Raw genomic sequence first — 23,851 nt, forward strand, 5'->3', positions numbered from 1 at the left:
TGCAATGTATAAATGGCACTAATACAGTAGCTAAGGGCAGATCCCATATGTCTTATGTTCCCTAGAAGGTTCTAAAAAGTGAAGAAAGGCAATATTTTGGCTATTCAACACACACTGCAGTCTGCACTGGATGTTTTGTTGTTGGTTTTAGGAAATAGAGTCATTTGTCTAGTTTCTCTGCCTCTATTAGAATGTCTCATCAGAGGAATGCTTCATTAGTATGGTAAACTGCCCCATAACATAACCAGCAATGGAAGAGACCTATTAAGTCTGGATCGAATCCATAGCCAGGTGTTTCTTTATTCTAGAATTTTTACTCATTACCAATGAGACATTGAATAGTGAACACCCCCAAATAAAGAAACCACTCCACACTAAATATCAGTATCTTCCTTTTAGTAGCCTTCAGCCTGATTTATTTCAGATCTACTGTGATTTCTTCCATATCTAAGGGCTGACAGACATGTGTATAACTTTCACTTTTTAATTACAAAGATGTCTATATAAAAGTAGGCATACTAGTATTATAAACCTTACACATGCCAGTGGTTATCAACTCCTGGATAGTCTTGTTTCATCTAAACCCCCATCCACTTCCCTCCATTTCCACATAACTTTGAGGTAAATTCCAGGCATTATAAAATTATAATGATTACTTAAGGATCCCTTTTATCCCCCTTGCCTAATATATCTTGCCTAATATATGCCCTTGTCTACTTCCCATCTCTAAGGTTTTATTTTGAAGTGAATCTCAAATATCATACTTTTAAGGGATTCTTGGGGCACCTGGGTGGCTTAGTCAGTTAAGTGTCCGACTCTCAGTTTTGGCTCAGGTCATGATCTCATGGTTTTGTGAGTTTGAGCCTCATGTCAGGCTCTGTGCTGATGATACAGAGCCTGCTTGGGATTCTCTCTCTTCTCCTCCCCCAGTTGCACGGTCTCTGTCTCTCTCTAAATAAATAAATAAATAAACTTAAAAAATTTTTTTAAAAAGGGATTCTTTTCTTCCCCCAACCTGATATGTTTTGTTAAAAAATTATCTGTTCAGGGGTGCCTGGGTGCCTTAGTCGGTTAAACATCCTTTTATGGCTCAGGTCATGGGCTGAGGTGATGATCTCGCGGTTTGTGGGATGGAGCCCCCTGTGGGACTCTGTGCTGAGAGCTCAGAGCCTGGAGCCTGCTTCGGATTCTGTGTCTCCCTCTCTCTGGCCCTCCCCTTCTTGTGCTCTGTTTCTGTCTCTCTCTCAAGAATAAATTATTAAAACATTAAAAAATTTAAAAATTTATCTTTTCATTAATTTTAATGGAATTGAACACATTAAAACAAAACAAAACAAAAATGGTGCAACCTAGTTAGCATAGAAAGCATGAGTTAGAATCCAGTAAGGCCAACAAGGCAAGCTCCATTCTCTAGAAAGGGCTGAATTATAGTTGGAAGACACAGTATTTTATTTTCTCAAGAGCAACAAAACAAAGCAAATACACTAGCAGCAGCAATAAGAAAGAAAAAGAAAAACACAAGTTATGCTCTATCTGATCACTTTCCTGTAAAACCATATGGTTTTATTGTGCAAGACTTTCTCCTACATCATTCTGGAAAAGGATTTTTTTTTTTTAAGAAAATTAAGTATAACTCACAGATCAAGCAAAACATATTCCCTTTATATCTTGTTTGTGCAAGTGCATGGAGCTTCCTCCCCACCTCTCTGCCTCCCCCATGGAACCTCCTGGTCCAAGCTGCTGTCCACAGCAACACAGAAGTGTCCTTGGAGCACAGCTACTTAACCAAAGGCTTCCACGTGAGAAGTGGAGCTGCTGAAGAGAAAGCTTTTATCTATAGGCAACTTACTTATTTTTAAAAAGTTGTCTTCAGGAAGGGAATTGTGTGTACCCAGCTGCCCCGGCCTGTTTTAGGGTAGGTAAATAGCTGGAGATATTCATGGCATTTTTAATGTTCCTTTTCCTCCTTCACATTATCATGATAGTTTCTTTTCAAAAGCAAAACTGCTAAATGCAAAGGATGAAAAGACAGGAAACTCATTCCTTAGAGAACCCTTATTGCATCTTCCCTAGCATCAGTTCCTCCATGTGGGGAATTTTAGTTTTAATCTTCTCTATGTGGAGAGGATGTAAACACACACTGTCCTATAATCCTTTCTCCCAGAAATCCTGATCACACCCTAGAAGCATGCTGAATTCGCAATTAAGCATTCATTCCTAGGATGGTTCTTAGATGGATGCCGTTTTAGGTGAAGGCTGAATAGAGGGTTCTGGGCCTTCACTTTGTGTGCCTGCGAGCTTTGATAAGGATTATTTGAACTTTTTCTTTGCCTTAAAAGAAGCCAATAAAAATGAGGCTAAACAAGCAAAGGAATGGGTAAGTAAAATCTCTCCCAAAAGATGTTCGTATGTGATTAGCAAAGCTGCTCAGAAGTTAAACCTACGGGTGAAGGAGGAATTGGAAGTTGGGTTTCTGCCACTTCCAGGATTTTCCTCCTCCACTTCCTCAAGAGAGCTTTTCTGTGAAATCTTGGGATCCTGTCTGGCAGAGACAAGATCCAGTAAAGCTCTGCCAGTCACAGCCAGGCTGTCACAGGCTGTAGGCATCAATAAACTCATGCTGCAATGTGTCACCTGCTTAGAGAACAATATTTATCTTTCTCAGCAAAGAGCCTCAATCTCATCTCCCAGATTCCTTCCCTGATTTTAGTGACACAGACCTGGAAAATGTTCCAAGGCATTAGGCAATAGTGGGGATGTTGCTGTTTTTTAAAGCAGATGCTTTCCTTCACCCTTGCACCTGCCATACACACAATGTGGCTGAACTGAACAGAGGAATGGGGTTTTTTAAACAAAATGGTAGTATTGTCACATATAATCCAAGATTCATTCATTTAATAATTTTTCAAACACTTATTTGCCACCTACTATATTCCAGGGACCATACTACATTATGAAAATGGTTAAAACAGTCCTGAGAGTCTTAGGCCGCTCATGGGTGGGTGGAGGGAGATATATAGATAAACACGACCCAGAGTATGATAAGAGTTAAAACAGAAGTATGAGTTTAACACAGTGAGACTGAAAGGGAGGAATGAATAATTATCTCTAACCATTTTCCTTTTTCCTTATCCCCCAATTATTTGGGGAGACCGTGGCATAGCAGGTTCAGAAAGTGTTGTCCAGAGTTCAGTCCTACGTTATATCCACCCTACTGTAAACTTGGACATTGAAAGTAAAAAACATACTGGCTTCCCTGTCCACTGCTCTCTGAAGGTGGACCGACCCTGCAGCCATATGATAGTTCCACAGCAGGAGGTGTAAGAGGGTAGGATGAGGTTAGGAAAAATCCACTTCTGCTATCTGCCTGCAAATGACTGATAACATTGTTCTCACCCTGATTGGGTAGAAACAACTGAAGAGTCCTTCTGTTTCCCACAAGGTGATAGGGAAAACACCCTGCTGAACCAGGCTGGGGACTCCAGACAGTAAGCAGTTCAGTGAGAGCTCACACAGTGGTGATAACTGTAAAAAAAAGGAAGACTGATCAAATTATGGGGACTTTCATTTATCCCTACCAGACTTTCAATTATAGGTGACAGGCTTAAAGTTCTTTCCAACATCCTTTTATTTCCTTGTGGTCAGATGGTCATTACCTTATCTTACATTCAGGCACAAATGATGAATCCCCTAGTAGGTGCACACCACTGCCCAAAACAGTTCCTTTTGACTTTGGGAAGGATGTTTAGGGTTTATGCTAAAATTCAAAACAACAAGGAGAGGAGCTCCCTGTTTGAGAAAGCACACATCTAACTTCAGTTCTGAATGTAGTCCCAACCCCCTTGGACTAGTAGCTCTCCTATATATCAACTCAAGACACTGGCATGAGATCAGAGACAGATTAATGAAACTAAATAGAAATCCCCAAAAAGATGAAAAATCAGTCTGAAAAGGTGGTATTGGGAAAGAAGAAAAAGTAGTTTTCAACAAATGGTTAAGCACTTGGAAAAAATGTGTCTATTTGTGTATTTCACTTTATACTCTTATGTCAGCCTTTCTCTTGACTTTCCTTCTTCCTTCACTGAGCCCTGCTACTCTTCTTTTCAATTTTTTTTTGTGGCTTTTCTCTTGCCTTTGCTTGTCCTGACCGGCTTTTGAATCATTTTGACCTTCACACCAAAGACATCTACAGAAATGGGGCTTGCTTCTGGTCTTTTCTTTCAGAAGAGTGGGATCCCTGCCCCTGAGCCTCTGCAGCCTTGAACTTCTGAGATGAAATAACAAGACAGTGACAGGGAAAGAGAAAGTATAAATGCTCACCCCAACCAAAATGACCTTGACACCACTCTGGAGAGGCAGCACCTCTTCAAACACTTCAAGGGAAGCAACAGTCCTTGGACCTTTCTGCCCATGGATATTTGTCAGGGGGACTCTTACCACTATTTAAGGTTCACCTGGCATCAGTAAGAAGCTGGGCATGCAGAGCTGTGACTTGAGGGTAGCCTGGGTAAAGTGAGTCCTAACAAGCAGCCAGGCCCTGGGTGGTCACCTCATTCAGACAGCTGATTTGGATAACTGGCATTTTCATACTTCTGTCTTCATTATAACTTTGGTACCATGATGCCCACGCTAGGGAACTGAATCAACCAAGAAGACATTTTAACATGGTCTAAAAATGTGGTTTGCTTCCAAGAAGCCCCAGGGCTCTGACAGTATCAATTGGAGTTATTTTTTCTCTTGACTCTTGGCACTAGTGTAAGTCATGTATTATAAAAACAAATTCCTTTCTCTGAGTAACTCATTTTCCTTCTGAGTAGGGACATTGATAGGCTAGTTGGCACCTTTGCACAAAGTAGACAAAGCCACCTTTCCTTTGGGCAAAGAGTCTCACACTCAGGTGCACATCCTCAGGAGTCCAACCAATGCCTTTGTCCAAAGAAAACCTGGTGATTTGTTTCTGAGGCACCCACATACCAGAGAGACATCTAGTTAAACTCAATCATTCAGTAAGCATGAAGAGAGTATCTGAGGATGGTGGGAAACTAATACTACCCAACTGTAAGCTGGGCACTTGAATGTCTTCTTTCATTAAATCCTCTTAGTGGGCATAATTATTGCTATTTCACAGATAAGGAGGTTAAAACATTTGCCAAAGGCTCTACAGTTAGTAAGCAATGCAGTCAGAATTTGAACCCAGGACTCTCTGATCCCAAGTCCACATTTGTCCTACCTCATTATGCTGGCAACACAAAACAGCACAAGGTATGGTTCTTCCGTTCAAGGGGTACAGACCAGTGGAAGAGAGAGATGATCTAGAAAAATGCCAGTCTTGCTATAGAGACCATTTCTTCTCCTGATTCATTGCTGCACCTTAATTGACCAGTGCATTTAAGAGCCCAGATTCTTGGGAGGGATCTTTAGGGTTTATGCTTTTCCATTAGGTTTATGCTTTTCTATTTCAACTCCTTCAGGTTCAGCAAGGTAAAGGGTTTTGCTCAATATTATGCAGCCACTAAAGGGTAAGGCCAAACTTCTAATGAAAGGCCAAGATCACCTTCTTTTCATTGTATCATACTGCCTCCTGGTATCCTTGGGTGAGATGGTCTATGGGGCTGCCTGCATAAAAGCTGCAGACCCCAGACAGGAAAGTCTACCATGGGTAGGAAGTCCAATGCCTAGGCCAGCTCTATAAAACCAAACCAACAATAGGCAGTGGCATACGTTCTTTGACCATTAGATTTGGTCCTTGTCCCCAGTCTAATAGAGGAGATAGCACCTAGGAAAGTGGCAGGTAGTCAGTGCAACCAACTCTACATTCGCTATCCCAGGCTGTTTGGTTTGGTTCTAGTTTTTATTTTGGAAAACTTTAAGCACATATAAAACTAAGAGAAAAGTATAAAAAGATCTATGACTCAGGTATAATAGTGATTAACATATGGTCAATCTTGTTTATTTGTACTCCCTCCAATGCATTATTCTGAAGTTAATCCTAAACATCAGATCACTTCCTCTGGAAATATGTTAAGTATGGACCTCTAAAATAACTCTTTTTAAAAAACAGAGCCACAATATTATTGTCACACTTAAAAAAATAATTCTTTAGTATTAAATACGCTGTTAGTATTCAAGTTCTTTAATGTATTTCATATATTAATTTTAAATAGTTTGTTCAAGTGAGGATCCAAATAAGCCTAAACACTGAAACTGGCTGTCTCTTAAATCACTTCTAATCTAGAAGTAATTTCTCATGCTATTTCTCTTTTTCTTGCAGTTTGTTTCCTGAAGAAATCAGGTAATTTGTCCTGTATAGTGTCTAGTATCTCACATTTTGGGTTTTGTTGAGAGCATCTCTATCTGGGAAAGATGTTTAAGGTAAAGAATAAGGCACTTATAAGAATGTGGCCAGGTGCAGTGGAGATTATAGATTCTGGAATCAGAGAAATCCTTGAACTGCAACTAACTATTTGCATTTGAGCAAGTTACTTAATCTTTATTTTTTAATTTCCTAATCTATAAAATGGGCTTGAAAAATGACACATTCTTGCAGGTGGTGAATTCTAAGAAAAAATGTGAAAGAGACAATTATAAAAGTCTGTAAGATCCTCAAGATGTAACCAGTTACCCCTGTTTTTCTCCTCCCATAAACTATCACAGGAGTGGAAAGCACCAGTGGTGACTTCTCAGAGCATTTGCCCCAAGGCAGGAGCCTCCCTCTGGACAATCTACCTAAGAATCACTGTCTAAGGTTGAAATTCAATCCGTTTCTTACTTTCCCTTCTGTTATCTATCAAAGCATCACCGTTGAGCTTGCTCATGATGAAGATCACAGTCTAACTGCTTTACATGATAGGTGGAGAAACAGTGATCAGAATGAAAAGACTTGCTGGAACCTTCTGCCTTCCACTCTGAAAACAAGTTCTTCCCTTTCCAAGCTGAAGCACCATCCTTCCCTGTTCTGGCTTCAGATTTCCTTATTGCATATACCTCCATTTCATATACCATATATTTTGCTTATTTATTCCTGTTTTATTAGTCTTTCCCCACTAGAACATCAGCTTCACGAGGTCAGGGACTTGATCTATTTTGCTTGCTGCTGTGTTCCTAACTCCTAGAATGTGTCTGGCACATAGAAGGCCTTCAATTCATATCTGGTATGATTGAACCACGTTGCAAGAAGCCTTTTCAGTTGTCACTTGGGGCATCCACACCAAATAACATCTTTAACCAAGATGACATTGAAGGTTACAAATAATTACTATTTGTTAATGTTCTTCAGATTTCTATCCTGCTTATTTTCAGAATTTGGTTTGGTGTTTATGTTCCTGCCTATAATTTGTTTTGTTTCCAATCTGTTATTCACTAAGCCATCTGGGCAATCTGTAAATCCATTACCGACAATTTGGAGAATCTAATTTCTTATAAAAATCCTATTATTGATATCTGCCAAGATCTTCAAGATTTGGCAAAAATCTTCCCATTCCTCCTGCTGAGATAAAGTTCACTGTTTCCTTAGTAAAGGTGGTAGAGTTCAGCATTTTTACCAAGAGCATGTCAAGCATCTTGTATCAAGGGAATGGTATATATTTTTTAAAAGCCATTCATTACAGCGATATGGTAACAGCAATGCATATCTTCCTTGGGGATAGGAAACCCTTTCAATTTCCCTACTGTCAGAGTTAGATGGGCAATAGCTGGGTTGTGGAAACACAGAGAATGTCTGTCAGTCTGCGAATTTGGATTGAAAAGCATTCAATGACTCACAATGGCATAGCTGTAGTTCACATCTGACTAAATCCTCACTCTGACCAGCTCAAAGGGGTTTACAAACCCCATCCCATCCAGCCCGCAATGGCATTTTTGGTGGCACCCCTCTTTCCACACATGGAACTTTCTCCCACCCACAACTTGATCTCTGTGGGCCTTAGCTCTCTGGGCTCTGTCTTTTGGCTTGCTATCCAGCTTTTTCTGCTCTATGCCAACTCACCTGGAAAGTCTTCTAGCTTTTGATTTGCATCTCCCAAGACTGGTTTTTAGATTTGCCATAAACTAAGGGCCACATATGCCCACCTTGGGTCTTGTTCAGGTCCTTGGGGACTTTGTCAGCTGGGCCCTGTTTGGGTAATAGGAGGAATCTGGTACTTTGACTCATTCTTAAGACATTCCAGAGGCATCCATAAGGTTTATCCACAAAGAAAACGTGTTCACACCTGTTATTATACCCGCACCCATCCTTGTAATGGCAAGGTCCTCAGTTTCCAAGGTTCAGAACTCTACTTGTTTAACTGACTCAGCTATCCAGGTGTCCCAGAAATCTACTTGTTGAATAGCAGGCATAGTAGCTGTACTCTCACAGAGCAGATTCTCACTGGGATGGAAAGAAATCTGGCAACCACACGGCTCCCTAAATGATGATTTAGAGATCAATTGTATACCTTTACAACTGGTGCCCAATGAGTACCAATTTTCTTTTAAAAATATTTTTAAAAATGAGCTTTCTACTATTTCTATTATAAAGTACATTCTTTTTTTAAAAAATGTTTATTTTTGAGAGAGAAAGAGAGAGCATGTGAGTGAGTGGGGGAGGGGCAGAGAGAGAGGGAGGCAGAGAATCCGAAGCAGGCTCAGCACAGAGCCTGATGCAGGGCTTGAACTCATGAAACTTGAGATCATGACCTGAACTTAAGTTGGACGCTCAACCAACTGAGCCACCAGGCACCCATAAAAGACATTCTTACAAAGATGGGGGAATATTTACAGACAGAAAGAGAACCAAACTGAACACCCACTATCTTACCACTCAAAAGGAATCACTCAACTCTTTGGTACATTTCTTCCAGTCTTTTTTTTGTTTGTTTTTTTTTTTTTTAAAGAAAAATGAGGAGTTCATTTGTTTCTTTTTAAAGTCCTTTTCTCTCCTTCCCTCATATGTGCATTTCCTTTTATTCTCCCTGTTTTGCATGATTAATGAAATATCTAATGAAACAGGAACTCCAGAACAGTTGATTATTGGAAACAATGTTTGCCTTTTTATTATTCTCTCATTCTTTTTTGTCATTTGTGCATGTTTCAGGAAAAACTGCAGGGCTTTCAGTTGTCTCTGGATCTTACCAGTAAGGAGGTCTACTTTGAGAATAGGTGCTAGCTAAACTGCAGACTATGCACATATGCTTTCTCTCTCTTCATAACTGAATAATGCCAGTGTTCATTCAATTATGTATGAAAATGATTTTGCAAAAAGGTGCTTCTTTAGTGTCCGCTGTCAAAGTTGGGTCAAATTTAATTTTCATTCCCTAGAGATCTGAAGTTACAAAATCCAACTATCAGATATTTCTTTGGTCTTCATTTCTGAGGGGGACCTAGCTCTCTACATTTGCTATTGGGCTTGGTAGAACTAACACGTCAGTGAGATTTCCTCCTGTGGTAGCTGGGAGCCTGGAAGGGGCATGGGAAGTGGGGGTTGTGTTGTTCCTGCCCCCATCTTGACTGGTTCCTCATTAAATCTGTGTCTGGTGGCTATCACAGATCTAAGCTCTGGTAAGCCTGGGGGCTGGGGTGAGGGGCTAAGCATTTTTGTGGCTATACAATTTGGTCCAGTCCTTATTCCATACATCCAGGTAAGGTCATCAGGCTTTCTATGCTTTCAAACCATTTAATGTGATACAATGCTCAAAAGACTGGAGAAGACACCCTCCCTACAGACCTGAAACAGGACTTTAAAACTTAGAGTGGCTTCTCTTTGTCTTGGATCCTGCATCAATTACTATCTGACACAGGCAAGTCATTAAATTTTTCTTCATCCATCAAAACAGGATGTTAATCTGCCTTTATCTTCTTCAATAGGATATTAGGATGACGATGATACTTGTATTAAGTACTTCCTGTGTTCCAGGCATTGTTCTAAGCACTTGATCAAAATTATCTCAGTTTCTATAACCACCTATGAGCAGGGAACCACTATTATCTCCATATTACAGATGAAGAAACTGAGACACCGCAAGATTAAATAACTTTAAGATTATACAGTCAGGAGATGGTGATGCCAAAATTTAAACCAAGGCATTTTGGCTGTATTGCTTCAAAGGAAGTATTTCCAAGAGTGCTTTGCAAGAGCAGAGAACTATGTAAAAGAAATTTTTTTAATGTTTATTTTTGACAGAGAGAGACAGAGCTTGAGCGGGGGAGGGGTAGAGAGTGAGGGAGACACAGAATCCAAAGCAGGCTCCAGGCTCTGAGCTGTCAGCACAGAGCCAGATGCGGGGCTTGAACTCACAGACGGAAGATCATGACCTGAGCCGAAGTCGGATGCCCAACTGACTGAGCCACCCAGGCGCCCCAAGCAGAGAACTATGTAAATCAAAGATGTCACTGTTGGGGTGCCTGGGTGTCTCAGTCAGTTAAACGTCCAACTTTGGTTCAGGTCATGGTCTCACGGTTCATGAGTTTGAGCCCCGCATTGGGCCCTTTGCTGACAGTTCAGAGCCTGGGGCCTGCTTCAGATTCTGTGTCTCCCTCCCTCTCTCTGTCCCTCCCCGTTAACACTCTGTCTCCCTCTCAAAATTAAGTACAAAAATTAAAAAAAAATGTCCATGTTGTCATTATTTCTCACAGATAGATATACTGATAGTAATGAGCTGTGGGGGTTAGGCTGAGCCATTTCTAAAAACTGGGCCATTCCAAATCCTAAACTGATGCTACCTGTCCTTGCCGCATAGACTTTCAGGCAAAGTCTAATTAACCCACTCACTAATCACCAGGACAGATTCCATGCTACAAAGCACCATAAGATCCCCACCAGCCCTAGACTTCTGTAGGACTAGGTAGAGAAATGGATTTAGTATACAGGTTACAGCTCTCTGGTGACCTTGGCTGTAATGTATAATTCGGGGATGCTTTACATCTTCAGATGCAAAAGTGACTTTGAGAAAGAGGTTCTCCATGAAGACCAGTTGTATAACCATTCCTTCTCAATGCATGCACGGTCCTAGGAGATCTATCAGTCTGAGAACTGGAAATAGAACTAGAAATTGTGTTCCATCACTGATATCACAGCTAATAATCTGAAAGTGCTTTTGAAAAGTAACTGATCCTCCTATTTGATTGTGCCTTCAATTAGCATCTACATAATTTAATAACAAAGCTGTCATCCTTTCTCATTAGCTGAATGCTGAGATACTGATGAGAGGTGGCACACGCTTTGGATTTGTTACCATCCTTTTTATTTTCCCAAGCTTTTAAAAATATTTTTTTTCTGCAAGCATTACTCTTTCCCATAAAGTCTGAGCCATTTCTTTTCTTTTGAGCTGTTCGTTTATCTTGATTTGATGGAATAAAAAAAAAAAAACAAACCTTAAAAATTCCTACAGGAACACAGCTCTATCCATTTATTCATGAACAGGCATGGCAGGGATCAAATCAGGCAAGTCTTTGACTGGAGATATTAATAGAACAGCGGAAAGGAGTTAATCTTATATTAGATTACAGTGGATAAAAAAACTGTCATATAATTGGTAGTAGCTTTCTCTAATTCGAATCATCCTTGCATTAGGGAAAAGCCTTAAATACACATTAAAAAGGCCCTCACATTCTAATGCCACATTAATGCTCTCTTCACAGGAGGTAGCAATTACTTATAGTGTTGCAAGTAGAGGAACAACTCCTCTCCATACCAGGAACACTGAGAAAAATCTAAAAAGCTGGTCTAAAAACAAAGGGGACTTACTAAATGTAAGAGGAAAATGGTAGTTAAATAGTGGAGAACCTTGATTGGGTGATGAAAATTAGTGTCAGTGAGAGGCAGATGGACATTAAACATTATGCGCCTCCAGATGTGTGGCTCTGAGTACATGCCATCACCTAAGTGGCATTCCAGTTTGGAAAACACAACATGAATGGAATCAGGAGAAAACATCAGGCAAAGAAAAAGCAAAGAACATTTATCTTAAAATGTATTTTAAAATAATTTTTAAGTTATTTTCAAAATTATAAATACATCTTATAAAATTGTGGTTGTTTTTTGAAAATGTATTGTCAAAACTGTCGATATAAAATACAAAGAAAGGCTGCAAGTGGTCCAGATTACAGAAAGAGACATGACAACAGAATGGATTATGTGATTCGAGATTGAATTCTGTTCAGGAGGAAAATATGCTATGAAGCACATTCCAATTGGTGAAACTAGAATGTGGATAATTGATGATCAGAGGAAAGTGTTGTACAATTAAATCTAGTGAAGCTGGTGACTTTACTGTGCTTATGCAAGAGAATGTTATCCTTAGGAAATGCACACTAAAGTATTTAGGGGTGAAAGGCATGATACATGCAATTTATTTTCAAGTGATAAAGAAAATGGACAAAGTGTTAACATTCAATGAACGTGAATAATGGATATAAGTGTATTTTTTGTACTATTGTTACAACTTTTCTGCAAGTTTGAAGTTATTTACAAATAAAAAGTTGTTTTGAAGAGTGATTCTGTTATGTTGAGATGTCAATTCTCTGAAAATTGACCTATAAATTTGATACAATTCCTATCAAAATCCTAATAGGTTTTTTAGTAGAAACTGACAAGCTGATCCTATAATTTATATAGAAATACTACGGACCGAGAATAGGCAAAAAAATTCTGGAAAAGAAGAACAATGTTGGAATACTTACACTACTTGATTTCAAAACATACTATGAAGTCACAGTAATTAAGACAATGTGGTATAAAAACACTAAATCAAAGGGATATATGCGCCCCTCTGTTTATAGCAGCATTATTTACAATAGCCAAAGTATGGAAACAGCCCAAGTGTCATCGACTAATGAGAAGATGTGGTATGTACATACAATAGGGTATTATTTTGCCATAAAAAAGAATGAAACCGTGCCATGTGCAACAAAATGGATGGAGCTAGAGTATAAATCTAGGTGAAAGAAGTCAAAGACAAAAATAACCATATGATTTCACTCATATGTGGAACTTGAGAAACAAATGAACATAGGGGGAAAAGACAGAGACAAACCAAGAAACAGACCCTTAACTACAGAACAAATTGATGGCTACCAGAGGGGAGGGAGGTGCTGGGGGGATGGTGAATTAGGTGATGTGGAATAAGGAGTGCACTCATGATGAGCACTGGGTGATGTATGGAATTGTAGAATTGCCATATTGCACATCTGAAACTAACATAACACTGTATGTTAACTAATTGAAATTAAAATAGGAAGTTAAAAAAAAAAGGGAAAAAAAAGACAATGTGGTACTGGCACAAGGATAGGCATTTTCATCAATGGAACAGAACTGAGAGTCCAGAAATAAATCCTTATATTTACATTAAACTGATTTTTGATAAATATATTAAGATAATTTAATGGGAGAGGGGAAAGTATTTTCAACAAACGATGCTGGGACAATTAGATAGTCTCATGCAAAATAATGAAATTAGATACTTACAGTAAACACAAAAATTAACTCAACATGACACACAAACCTAAATGTAAGAGTTAAACTATAAGATTTCTACAAGAAAATATAGGAGAAAAACATTCATGACTTTGGGTTGGGCACAGAGTTCTCAAAAATCATACCAAATATGACCCATCAAATTTAAACACTTTTGTGTGTCAAGAGATACTATTATGAAACTATAAGCCATAGATGAGAAAATACTTGCATAATATAGATTTGATAAAGGCTTATATGTAGAATATATAAAGAGCTCTTAAAACTCAATCGTAAGAAAACAACCCAATTTAAAAATGGGCAAAAGATGTGAATGGATCTTTTGAAGACATTTCACTTCTTATGGTAAATAAGTATATGAAAAGATAATTAATAATAGTATTAGTCACTAGAGAAAGACAAATTGAAACCAAAATAAGTATCAGTTCATATCCACTAGAATGGTTATAACAAAAAAGACAACACAAGTATTGGTGATGATATACAGAAACTGGAATATTTATACATTGCTAGTGGGAGTGTAAAATGGTAGAGCCACTTTGGAAAATAACTAGGCAGTTTTAAACACAAACTTACCATATTACCCTGCAATTTCTAGACTCTGAAGAATCTACCCAAGAGAAATGAAAATGTGTCCACACAAAGACATGCACATGAATGTTCACAGCATCATTATTTTTAACATCCTCCAAACTGGCACAATCCAAATTTCCATCAACTGGTGAATAGATAAAATGTGACTATCTATACAATGCAGTATTATTCAGCAATTAAAAGGAGTAAAATATTGATACATGCTTGTGATAATTTTATGTGTCAACTTGACTGGGCTAATGGATCCCCAGATAGCTGGTAAAGTATTATTTGTGGATGTGTCACTGAGGGTATTTTTGGAAGAGATTAGCTTTTGAATCAGCCTGAGTAAGGAAGATTATCCTTACCAATTTCCCATGAGCATCATCCAATCCTTTGAAGGCCTGAATAGAACAAAAATGCAGAGGAAAAGCAAATTTATTGTCTGACTGACCTGAAACATCCATCTTCTCCTGTCTTTGGACACTGGCTCCCTTGGTTCTCAGGCTTTTGAACTCACACTAGGACTTACACCATTGGCTCCTCTGGTTCTCAGGCCTTCAGATTTGTACTGGAATTATACCCCCCCCCTTTTTTTTTTTTTGCATCTCCAGCTTACATAACCATGTGAGCAAATCCTTCTTCATAAATCTCTTTCTATAATTGGTTCTGTTTCTTTGAAGAACCCTAATAGAATGCTACAACATGGATGAACCTCAAAAACATTATGCACAGTGAAAAAGCCAGATATAAAAGACTATGTATATTGTACACTTCCATTTGTAAGAATGTCTAGAAAAGGTAAATTTATAGAGAAAGAAAGCAGATCAGTGGTGCCTAGCATTGGAGGGGAAAGTGAGGTGCTGTAAATGGGCATGAGGAAACTTTCTGGGGTGATAGAAATGTTCTATAAGTGTACTAGGTGATGGCTGTATAACTGCACACATTTATGAAAATCACTGAACTACATATCTGCAATGGGTGAATTTTATGGTATGTAATATATACCTCGATAAAGCTGTTTAAAAAATCAGGATAGCCAAGTTCAGAAGGAAAGTTTAATATATAAGGCTCTGTCAGACCACTGTTGCATGATTATGGCAGAATCAGGATGTCAAGCAGTGTTTTGAAGATGACCACAGCCCTTTTATGACACATGTAAGAAAGGTAAAGAACCGAGCCAGGTAATCTGTAGCAGGCATTATGGTGGTTGGTTTTCTTACATTGTTCTATTTAATCACCATGACAGCCAGTGAAGTTGGTAATTATCCCCATTTTGCAGGTTTGGGTGCAGAAAATACTGAGATGGCAGAGACATACTAGCATAGCTTAACGAAGCTCGATCTCACATCATGAGACTTACTGAAAGTAACAGCCACCGCACGGCAATGTTGGCTTATGTAGCAAAGTAAAGCTCTGAGCCACAAATAGTTATAAAGTCAGAAACTATATTAACAGAAAGAAATTCCAATTTCCTGCTTGGGCAGAAAGGAAACAGCAACCACATTATTATATAGTTATTTGTTTTTCCAAGAGATTAAAAAAAACCCTCTATAACAAAGTAATCAATTAAAATTGGATTTCCTTGATATTTCATTATATCAGCCAAGTCTTTCAAACTGAACTGTCACATAATTACATGTTCAAAAATCAATCTTGGATTAGTAAATTTACAGTATTCAATTTAGGGGTATATGTTATTTTTAATGACTAAGGCTTTCAATGTTTCATTGAGTAATGAATGAATAAATAATGAATAAACAATGACTAGATTCCATCAGTGCTTAACTTCCTTGATGTTAGGAGAGGGATATCAGGAAGTTATTTTCAGAAGTATACTGACTCAGTAAATTCTTATTAAATTATACTAATTTTCTACACAGTGAAATGTTTGTTTTTAATTATTTAAAAATGTTTATTCATTTTTGAGAGACACAGAGAGACAGAGTGTGAGCAGGGGAGGGGCAGACAGAGAGGGAGACACAGAATCTGAAGCAGGTTCTAGGCTCTGAGCTGTCAGCACAGAGCCCAATGCGGGGCTTGAACCCACGAATTGTGAGATCATGACCTGAGCCAAACGCAGGCTCAGATGCTTAACTGACTGAGCCACCCAGGCGCCCTACACTGAAATGTTTAGGAAAGCACCAAAGAAAGTTGTTTTGGCAAATCTTGATAAAGTTTATTGTCCGTGAACTTTGTCACTATTATTGGAACATGTCTTTTGAAAGAACAAAACATGCCCACTAATCCCCGTGAGTGCTATCTGTTCCCTGAGGGGACCCTGATTGACATAGCTGATGTAAGACAGGCAGAATATGTAGCATATACATCCTCCAAAAATGGTGGTTACTATTAAAATATATAGTATTTTAACAAATACTATTAAAAGTATTTATTAAAATAAAGTGTTTTCAAAATGACATCTCTAATAATATATAAAGTGATTTTTCTTGAGATACTTGTATCACTGTTGGCTTTAAAGAATATCTATTTCTACAATTAAAGTTATATTATAAAATTGAAGATGAGTGTGATGGAAAAATTTCCCAAAGAATGTATCTTTATTATCAAATAGGCCCCTGGTTCTGATTATATTTCCTGGACCACTTCAGTCTCTACTAGCAGAACTTGTCAAGAGTCAGTTAAAAAACAGGGCAGGGAATTATGAGGTCCACTGTCCATCCTCAACCTCACTTTAGATTTCAGGGTCCATCAAGGAGCAAAGAGGAGCATGAGGCTTAATATTACTCTTCTTACTCTTGAGGGTAGGCATGATACATGTGTGGGGGTGTGCCAGGTATACCCAAATGTCATAGGAAAATGCTGACTTGAAGCGTCAATATTACTTGAACATTAGAGTAAAAACACTGTAATATTAAATGTAGCTTAGAAAATTCAGAAGATTCATGAAATTTTACTTTTTTAATGAGTGGCTTTGGAATATGTCTCCATTCCAAAAGGGTATAAATGTCTCAACATGTAAAGTTTGGTAAGTGTGTGTGTGTACATGCATGCATGGTGTTATGGTCCCATTAATGTGTCAGTTTTAGTGAGATAATAAGTAGAGAGACACCTGAAACTACACATTTAAGCTTCAATGAAAGTGGCAAGATGATCGATTCATTGGATGTAAATCCCTTGATCCCACTGTACCTCCTTTCCTCAGTCATTTTACAGCTGAGAACAGAGACGCAGTGAAGTTCTTGGGGTCATCCATCACAGCAGAGGCAAGGAACCAGGTCTCCTGCCCCATGGTAGGTGGGTAGGTACACTCACAGTTGTGCCTCAGTTGTGCCCATGCTATGTGCAAATCAAGACACCAAAGGGCAACGAGAAAGAGTAGATAATATAAAGCTTAAAATATAGTTTCACCATATTTTGTTTGTGTATTTGTGCTGGGTTTTGAATATTAGGTATGTGGACCCAAATGCAGTGAAAATGGTGGTTAGTCAGTGCAGGCTTGCAGACACTATGCAACTGAAAATAACTGTGCTAAATGCTATTACTTGCCTTTCCCCCTAATCCCATCACAATCATTACTTTTATCTCCTAAATATGTATTGTTAAGAGTCCCCCAACGTAATTATTAACAAGTGAGCCAGCAGTACTTGTAAACCATTTTAAAAACACAATAGGCTCTGCAAATGTTTATTCTCGTTAATGAAACTAATCAACAATGGCATAATATAGTATTCCCAGATAATGCTTTTTAGCAATGCTCACTGTGAGTGATAGGAAATGACATAGTTAATGCCTGAACTCTGGTTAAACCTGGCAAGTGAGCTGGGAAAAAAAATACATTTTCCACTTTTCTGTGTTGAGACAATCAAAATGATCAAATACGAGTCTTGTACTAGTTGGAGTTATCCTTTTAAGCCTGTGTCTTGTGGACTATATGCTGGTATTGCATAAAATGTTTCAATGCTTTTTAGGTACTAGGTGCAAATCTTGAAAGAATGGCTTTTCTGGAGGCACACTGCTTGGCATTAGAACTGAATGTAGGCTTGCTTTTGTGTACTTGGGTATTAAAGGGACAGGGAACAGGAGATCTTCCTAATGTTGTTCTTTAAGGTTTCTTACATACTCTGGGAAAACCAACCCCTAAAACACAGAAACCGCTTACGTTACAAAACAGACAACAGATCCTTTGCTTGTATATGTGTATTGGCTCTGTATTAACTATATTTTCTTATTTTCTGTATTCTGTGGCATTTGCAGATCTGAGGACGGACTGCCCCTCTTCGGATTAGCTAATTCTTAGATACAGTAAACTTGCCTGTGAGTCTGCCTTCGATATTCAGACCAAGCAATTGTGAGTCTGTACCCCCACTTACCTTTTATCAGGTCCTTACAGTACAGGACACTATCCCTCTGCCCCAATCATGCCCCAGGGTCAGGTACTGAGCAACTAGGAACCACCCCTACAGGCCACAGCCCAGTCAAATTATTTAAAAAAAATTATTTTTAACATTTATTTATTATTAAGAGATAGAGAGACACAGAGCGTGAGCAGGGGAGGGGTAGAGAAAGGGGGAGACACAGAATCCGAAGCAGGCTCCAGGCTCTGAGCTGTCAGCACAGAGCCCGATGCGGGGCTCTAACTCACAAACTGCAAGATCATGACCTGAGCCGAAGTCAGTCGCTTAACCAACTGAGCCACCCAGGCACCCCTACTCAAATTATTGAAACTAGCCAATCCTAAACTTGTCTAAACTGCTTACCCTGCCTCGCCTAGTCTTTCCCATGAAAACCACAAAAAAGTGGCTCACCCATGTTTCCCCTTGCTCTGTCTCCTGACTGACCCTGGTGCTTCCCTGTGTGGCATGCTGTGCCCCTTGTTTGTAGGGATCTGTGAGTATAAACTTCTTCCTTCGTGACAGTCATTTCCATGTCTGTGTATCTTACCGGACCTGATTAAAATCCTGGGTACATTTTAAAACAGAGTCCCTTACCCAATTCTTTTCAGAGTTAGCAAACAAGGGTAGGGGTGGTAAATGTGCTCTTCTGGACACATTTCCAATTTCCTTCTTTGCCTGGGATTCCTTTGCTCTAGGACTGGCTACAGGTTGCCAGGCAACAGTATCAGGTATGCGGCATATAGCTCCTGGGCATTAGTCACTCTCTTTTAGGTCTTATTTACTTAGGTGTTAACGTTCTTAAAATGTCATCAGGACCAACCTCTTCCCCCTCCTCCACCCCTGTAAAAACCCCTCCCACATTCTTTATCTTTTGAACATTTTTGAGGTTTTCAATAGCTTGATACAGTGAGATACCGAGCAAGGAAAGGCATGGGCCTGTGAGGTAGCCTATGGATTCTGTGACATTGACATATTTTACTCAGGCTCACGGGCTCATTGTAATTTCCCAGAAACTTAGGGTGAAAAATCAACTATTCCTGTTTTCCTCTCATTTTAACATTCTACTTTTCTTATTTCTGGTTTTCACATTTGTCACTTCTATGTGATAGGGAGACCATCAATAAAATATGCAAATGGGATATGATAATTATATTTGTAACTGGGGAGAATGGGAACAGATGTATGATCGTTAACACTGGAACGGTCCAGGAGAAGAGTGTATATGTCAGGTTGAAGATGTACATTGGCCTAGGGGAATGGGAACCATTTTCAGTTTTTGTTATTTATGGTATCATCCTAGGCAAAGAAGAACTATGGGCCTGAGACAGAAATGAGAAAAAGAAAAGAAATGCCCTATGATCCACTAAGACCTCTGGTGGTTTTAGTCTATATCATACAAAAACCTTAAACATAAGTTGACTGACCTGGTGGTGGGTCTAGGGGTGGAGTGAGGCATAATTTCCATGAGTTCATCCACTTCAAGCCATCCCCTAAACAGATGTACTGCAGAAGGAAACAGCTGTACTCGCTATGCGAATGTAGCTTCAAGGCAAGTCCCCTCAGCACCCCCTTCCAAAAAGATTGCCAACTCCATCTCCATCTATGCAGAAATTCTAGAGAACCGGGCTTGATCTTTAAATCAACTTCTGTCTACAGGAGGTCAAAACAGCCATATTTAAGAAGAAAGACTAAACTCACCAACTGGTTGGTTAATCCATTTGCTGCTGAAGAGTTATCCCACTTTTGTTTCCCTCACTGAAACAAAGACAATTTGTTTCTCTTGCTTGGAGAGTAGCTTTATGGCTACCTGGTCACCCACGAGGCACTGAGTAACACCAGGCTGCAGAACATGATCTAATAACTGAAGCCTTTACTTTCACTAAACTGCAAGTTTAATAATTTCCCTTTATTGTTCCTAGATTACACTGGCCATGAATCAAGAGCTAATAGCCTTGCAAGAAAGTATTCTTTCTCTCCACAGTTCAGATTACCCCAAAGGGAATTTATGTAGGACTGTGTCCTCTGTCAACTCAAAACAGGGAGTGGAGTAGGAAGCTCTTCTGGAAACCTATTCTAAACAATCCAAAAGAAGACCATTCTTTGTTTATGAAGAAGCCATAAACAACAGTATTATTGTTTGCAGTTATTTATAACTACAAGCATCTTAAATGTTACACAGTAGAAAAGTAGTCATATAAAATGTGAGAAATGCATAGTGGTCATAAGCACAGATGAGCTTATGCCTATCTCTACTGCTCACTCACTGTGTGAGTGAGTGGGCAGGTTATCTAACATCTCTGAGCCTCAATTTCCTCATCTATTACACGAGAATAATAGAGTTGTTAGAAGTGTGAAAGGAGTTTATATTTATCAATATTATGAGGATGAATTAATATTTGTCATAATAATTTATGTACCTGGTACATGGGAACACTATGTAAGTATTTGATAAAGTTGTAATTTTCCAGATGGAGAATTTTGCAGTTTTTTCAAAGATCATTATCAAGACTCTACAGTGATGAGGAAAATGGTTATGATAGAAAAGGTCCCATGAAAATTGTAAGTGCTCTATGTAAAATATGAATATGGAAATTCATCAAGAAACTACGTAAAATGGAGACAGTTGTATTGTGATTGAGGAGATCTGTTTTCTAGACGTTTTGTATAGCTTTTGTAAGTTTTAGGGAGTCTTGACAAGGTTTACTAAGGAGTGATGGGATAGACAGAGGGGGACATTCTTCTTGAGCCTCTGGTTCTTCTGGCAGAGTAGGAGGAGTTGTCTGCTGTACCTAGAATTAATAGAAACCTAGTCATAAGAATATCTCCAAAAGGAAGATAAATGGGGTAAGAGGTTTCAGTAGCCAGGAACAGAGACGAGGGACTAAAGCCAGGGGGCTGGCACTTCCTTTCTACCTCACTAGTGGGGTGGTCCAGGGGGGAGGGGTGGAGCTTTGAGCATCTTTGCAGGTTAGATGGATAAAGACATCAAAGAGATCAAAACATTTGAGACTTACAAGGTGGGGATAAAAAACTTTCATTAGTGAGGGATGTGCCACAGTTGGTGAAATAACTCTGACAACAGAAAGATATTAACACACACATCAAACATCCTTTCTCGTCTCCTGTGATCTTGATACCTTATCAGACTTTACCAGAAGGGCAGCTTCCCCAGGATAAAGTAACATGGATGTAACAGTCACGCCTTAGATGTTCATTCCAACTCTTTTTTTTCCCCTTCCTTCTCATAAGCAAAGATTCTCAAGGCTAGAAAGAAACCTTAGAGATTGCCACAGCCAGTGGCTCTCAGGGTTGGCCCATGGCCTATAAAAGGTCTATGGTCTTTAAGAAGTAGCAGCTCTGGGGTGGGGCCAGGATTCTTCATTTTTTTTTTTTTTAAGTTTATTTATTTTGAGAGAGAGAGAGAGAAATAGAAGCACGAGATGGGGAGGGACAGAGAGAGAGAGAGGAAGAGAGAGAATCTCAAGCAGGCTCCACACTGCCAGTGCAGAGCCCAACATGGGGCTTGATCCCACCAACCATGAGATCATGACCTAAGATGAAATCAAGAGTTGGAGGCATAACAGACTAACTCACCCAGGCATCCCCAGGATTCTTCATTTTTAATCTCTCTCTGAAAGCAGGTTGAATCCCAGTAATGTGTGTGAATCCTAAATGATCTAGACTATTTTAGTTATAGGGAATGACTGACCCAAAGCTTTCCCTTTCTTCTACCTCTTGGTTACTTTCTATTTTTTTCTCCACCTTTACCCTGCTTCTGTCTTCTTCTACCTCTCTCAAAATCCTTCTTTTCTGAGCTGGGACTGGCATTTTAACTACAAAAATGAAAATACCAGTTGGGGGAAGGGAGGCTGACAATGTATTGTCACTAACAAACATACTGGCATTTTTCCAACATGGCCCAATATCCTGACATCTGTCTCATGCAGAGAGAAGTATGCCTAAGCCATGCACACATCTGTCCTGGCAACTATACAGGGACACAAATTAAACACTCTAAATTAAATTCGAATGAGCTATATGCCTAATGAGCATTATTAGTGTGTCTGCATGCATTTAAGAAAAAGCTACTGCTAGCCTGATATCGTTCTGACCCCCTTTAGAGACCAAAAGGATCTGAGGTTCAGCTCAAACTGGGCCTTGTTCTATTGTCTTGATCTGGTATCTGAGGGCTAAGCTTCCCTCTGACCCCCCAGAAAGTGAGGATAGCAGACAATAACAGGAGTCCATCATTCTCACTGGTTTGTATCCTCTTTTTTCTTCGCACCTGATGAGAAAGCTGTTTGCTTAGAATCTATACCTTTGAGTCAGACACACTTTCAGTCCATCTTAGTTTCTGGCAGTTATCCTGATACTCTCCCCATGTTTGTTTGTGACCTTTCTATGCTGGACCTTAGCCTCACTGTCCATCAATGGCCCCAAACAACCCTCTGTCCTCCTCCACTGGCCCTTGCCACATCAATGGCCTTGGCTCAGGCAGGTGCCTCCTTCAACCTGTCCATCTCCATACAAGAAGTGGGACAGAGATCTGGACAAAGTGAAAATGAAATGCTCAATGAAAATGTTTGATCATTACTTTTTTTTAGTCTAGCAAATTGGTATTGATAATTTAATACTTACATGATACTTATTGGTTAGCCTGGCTACTTGATATTTTGAGTTCTGGAAACACATGCAGAAACGTGACTTCTTTGTGCATCAAATTTTTCATGCATTGTGTGTGAAAATATAAATCCCCATAAGAGTTCTAAGCACCCTGCCTCCTGTGTGCATAATTTGTCTTAACAATGTGATGGTTATCTTACATTTAATGAGCTCAAAAAAATCAAGGGTTTGGGGGGCAGATACTCTGGGATTTAAATCCTGACTTCACTGTTTTGATGGCTTTACGATTTTTTTTTGCCTGCACTTAATATTTAGTAAAATTCTTTTGAAAATTTAAACATGACTAAGAGAAAGCCAAGAAAAAAAAAGGACTTTTGTTAATGTTTGAACCAGAGTGTTAAGAGTGAATACACCACTTTGACATTAGAAATGTAAGGAGCAACAGGAATAAAAAATAAGACAAGGGAGAATTCTGGAGATAGTCTGGACAAGAGCTCTTCTCAGTCTTAGAACACTCTGTCTTGTTCTTTCACTGTAGTAAGAGGGGTTGTGCCCCTACAGACAGCCCCATTACCCTTTGCTGCCTATAAAATGTTTTTATTCAGGGGCCTTGGTGCACTGTACATCCCACACCATGTGGTTTTCTCTTCTTTAGTGGGCCCAGCTGCACTGCGGGTGTGCTAATCCAATAGCATCCTTTCTATCCTATAGTTCTTTATCCCTCTGTAGGGGGTGAGGCAAAATAGTGTAATCAAGTTGTCCAGCAGCCAGTGGTGGCCCTAGCATTGAACTTATTGCCTCCCTCCTGGTTCTTTCAGTGTCTCCTGGGGATAGGAAGAAAGCTCCTGGG

The 23,851-nt window shown here is 39.3% G+C and overlaps 1 protein-coding gene across 6 annotated transcripts in view; it reads right to left on the reverse strand.

Moving 5' to 3' along the window:
- Positions 1 to 23,851, reverse strand: part of TMEM108 (transmembrane protein 108) — a 364,474-nt gene that overhangs the window by 59,648 nt on the left and 280,975 nt on the right. Inside the window, exon 2 of one of the 6 annotated variants that reach the window (XM_045503611.1) lies at positions 19,803 to 19,881. The exons of the other annotated variants lie outside the window; for them this stretch is intronic. Coding sequence (XP_045359567.1) covers positions 19,803 to 19,851 — 49 coding nt within the window. The 5' untranslated portion in view covers positions 19,852 to 19,881. The remainder of the gene's footprint in view (positions 1 to 19,802; positions 19,882 to 23,851) is intronic. 6 annotated transcript variants of the gene reach the window in all.

The sequence above is a fragment of the Leopardus geoffroyi genome, chromosome C2 (genome assembly GCF_018350155.1).
Source record: "Leopardus geoffroyi isolate Oge1 chromosome C2, O.geoffroyi_Oge1_pat1.0, whole genome shotgun sequence".
Taxonomy (NCBI): Eukaryota; Metazoa; Chordata; class Mammalia; order Carnivora; family Felidae; genus Leopardus; species Leopardus geoffroyi.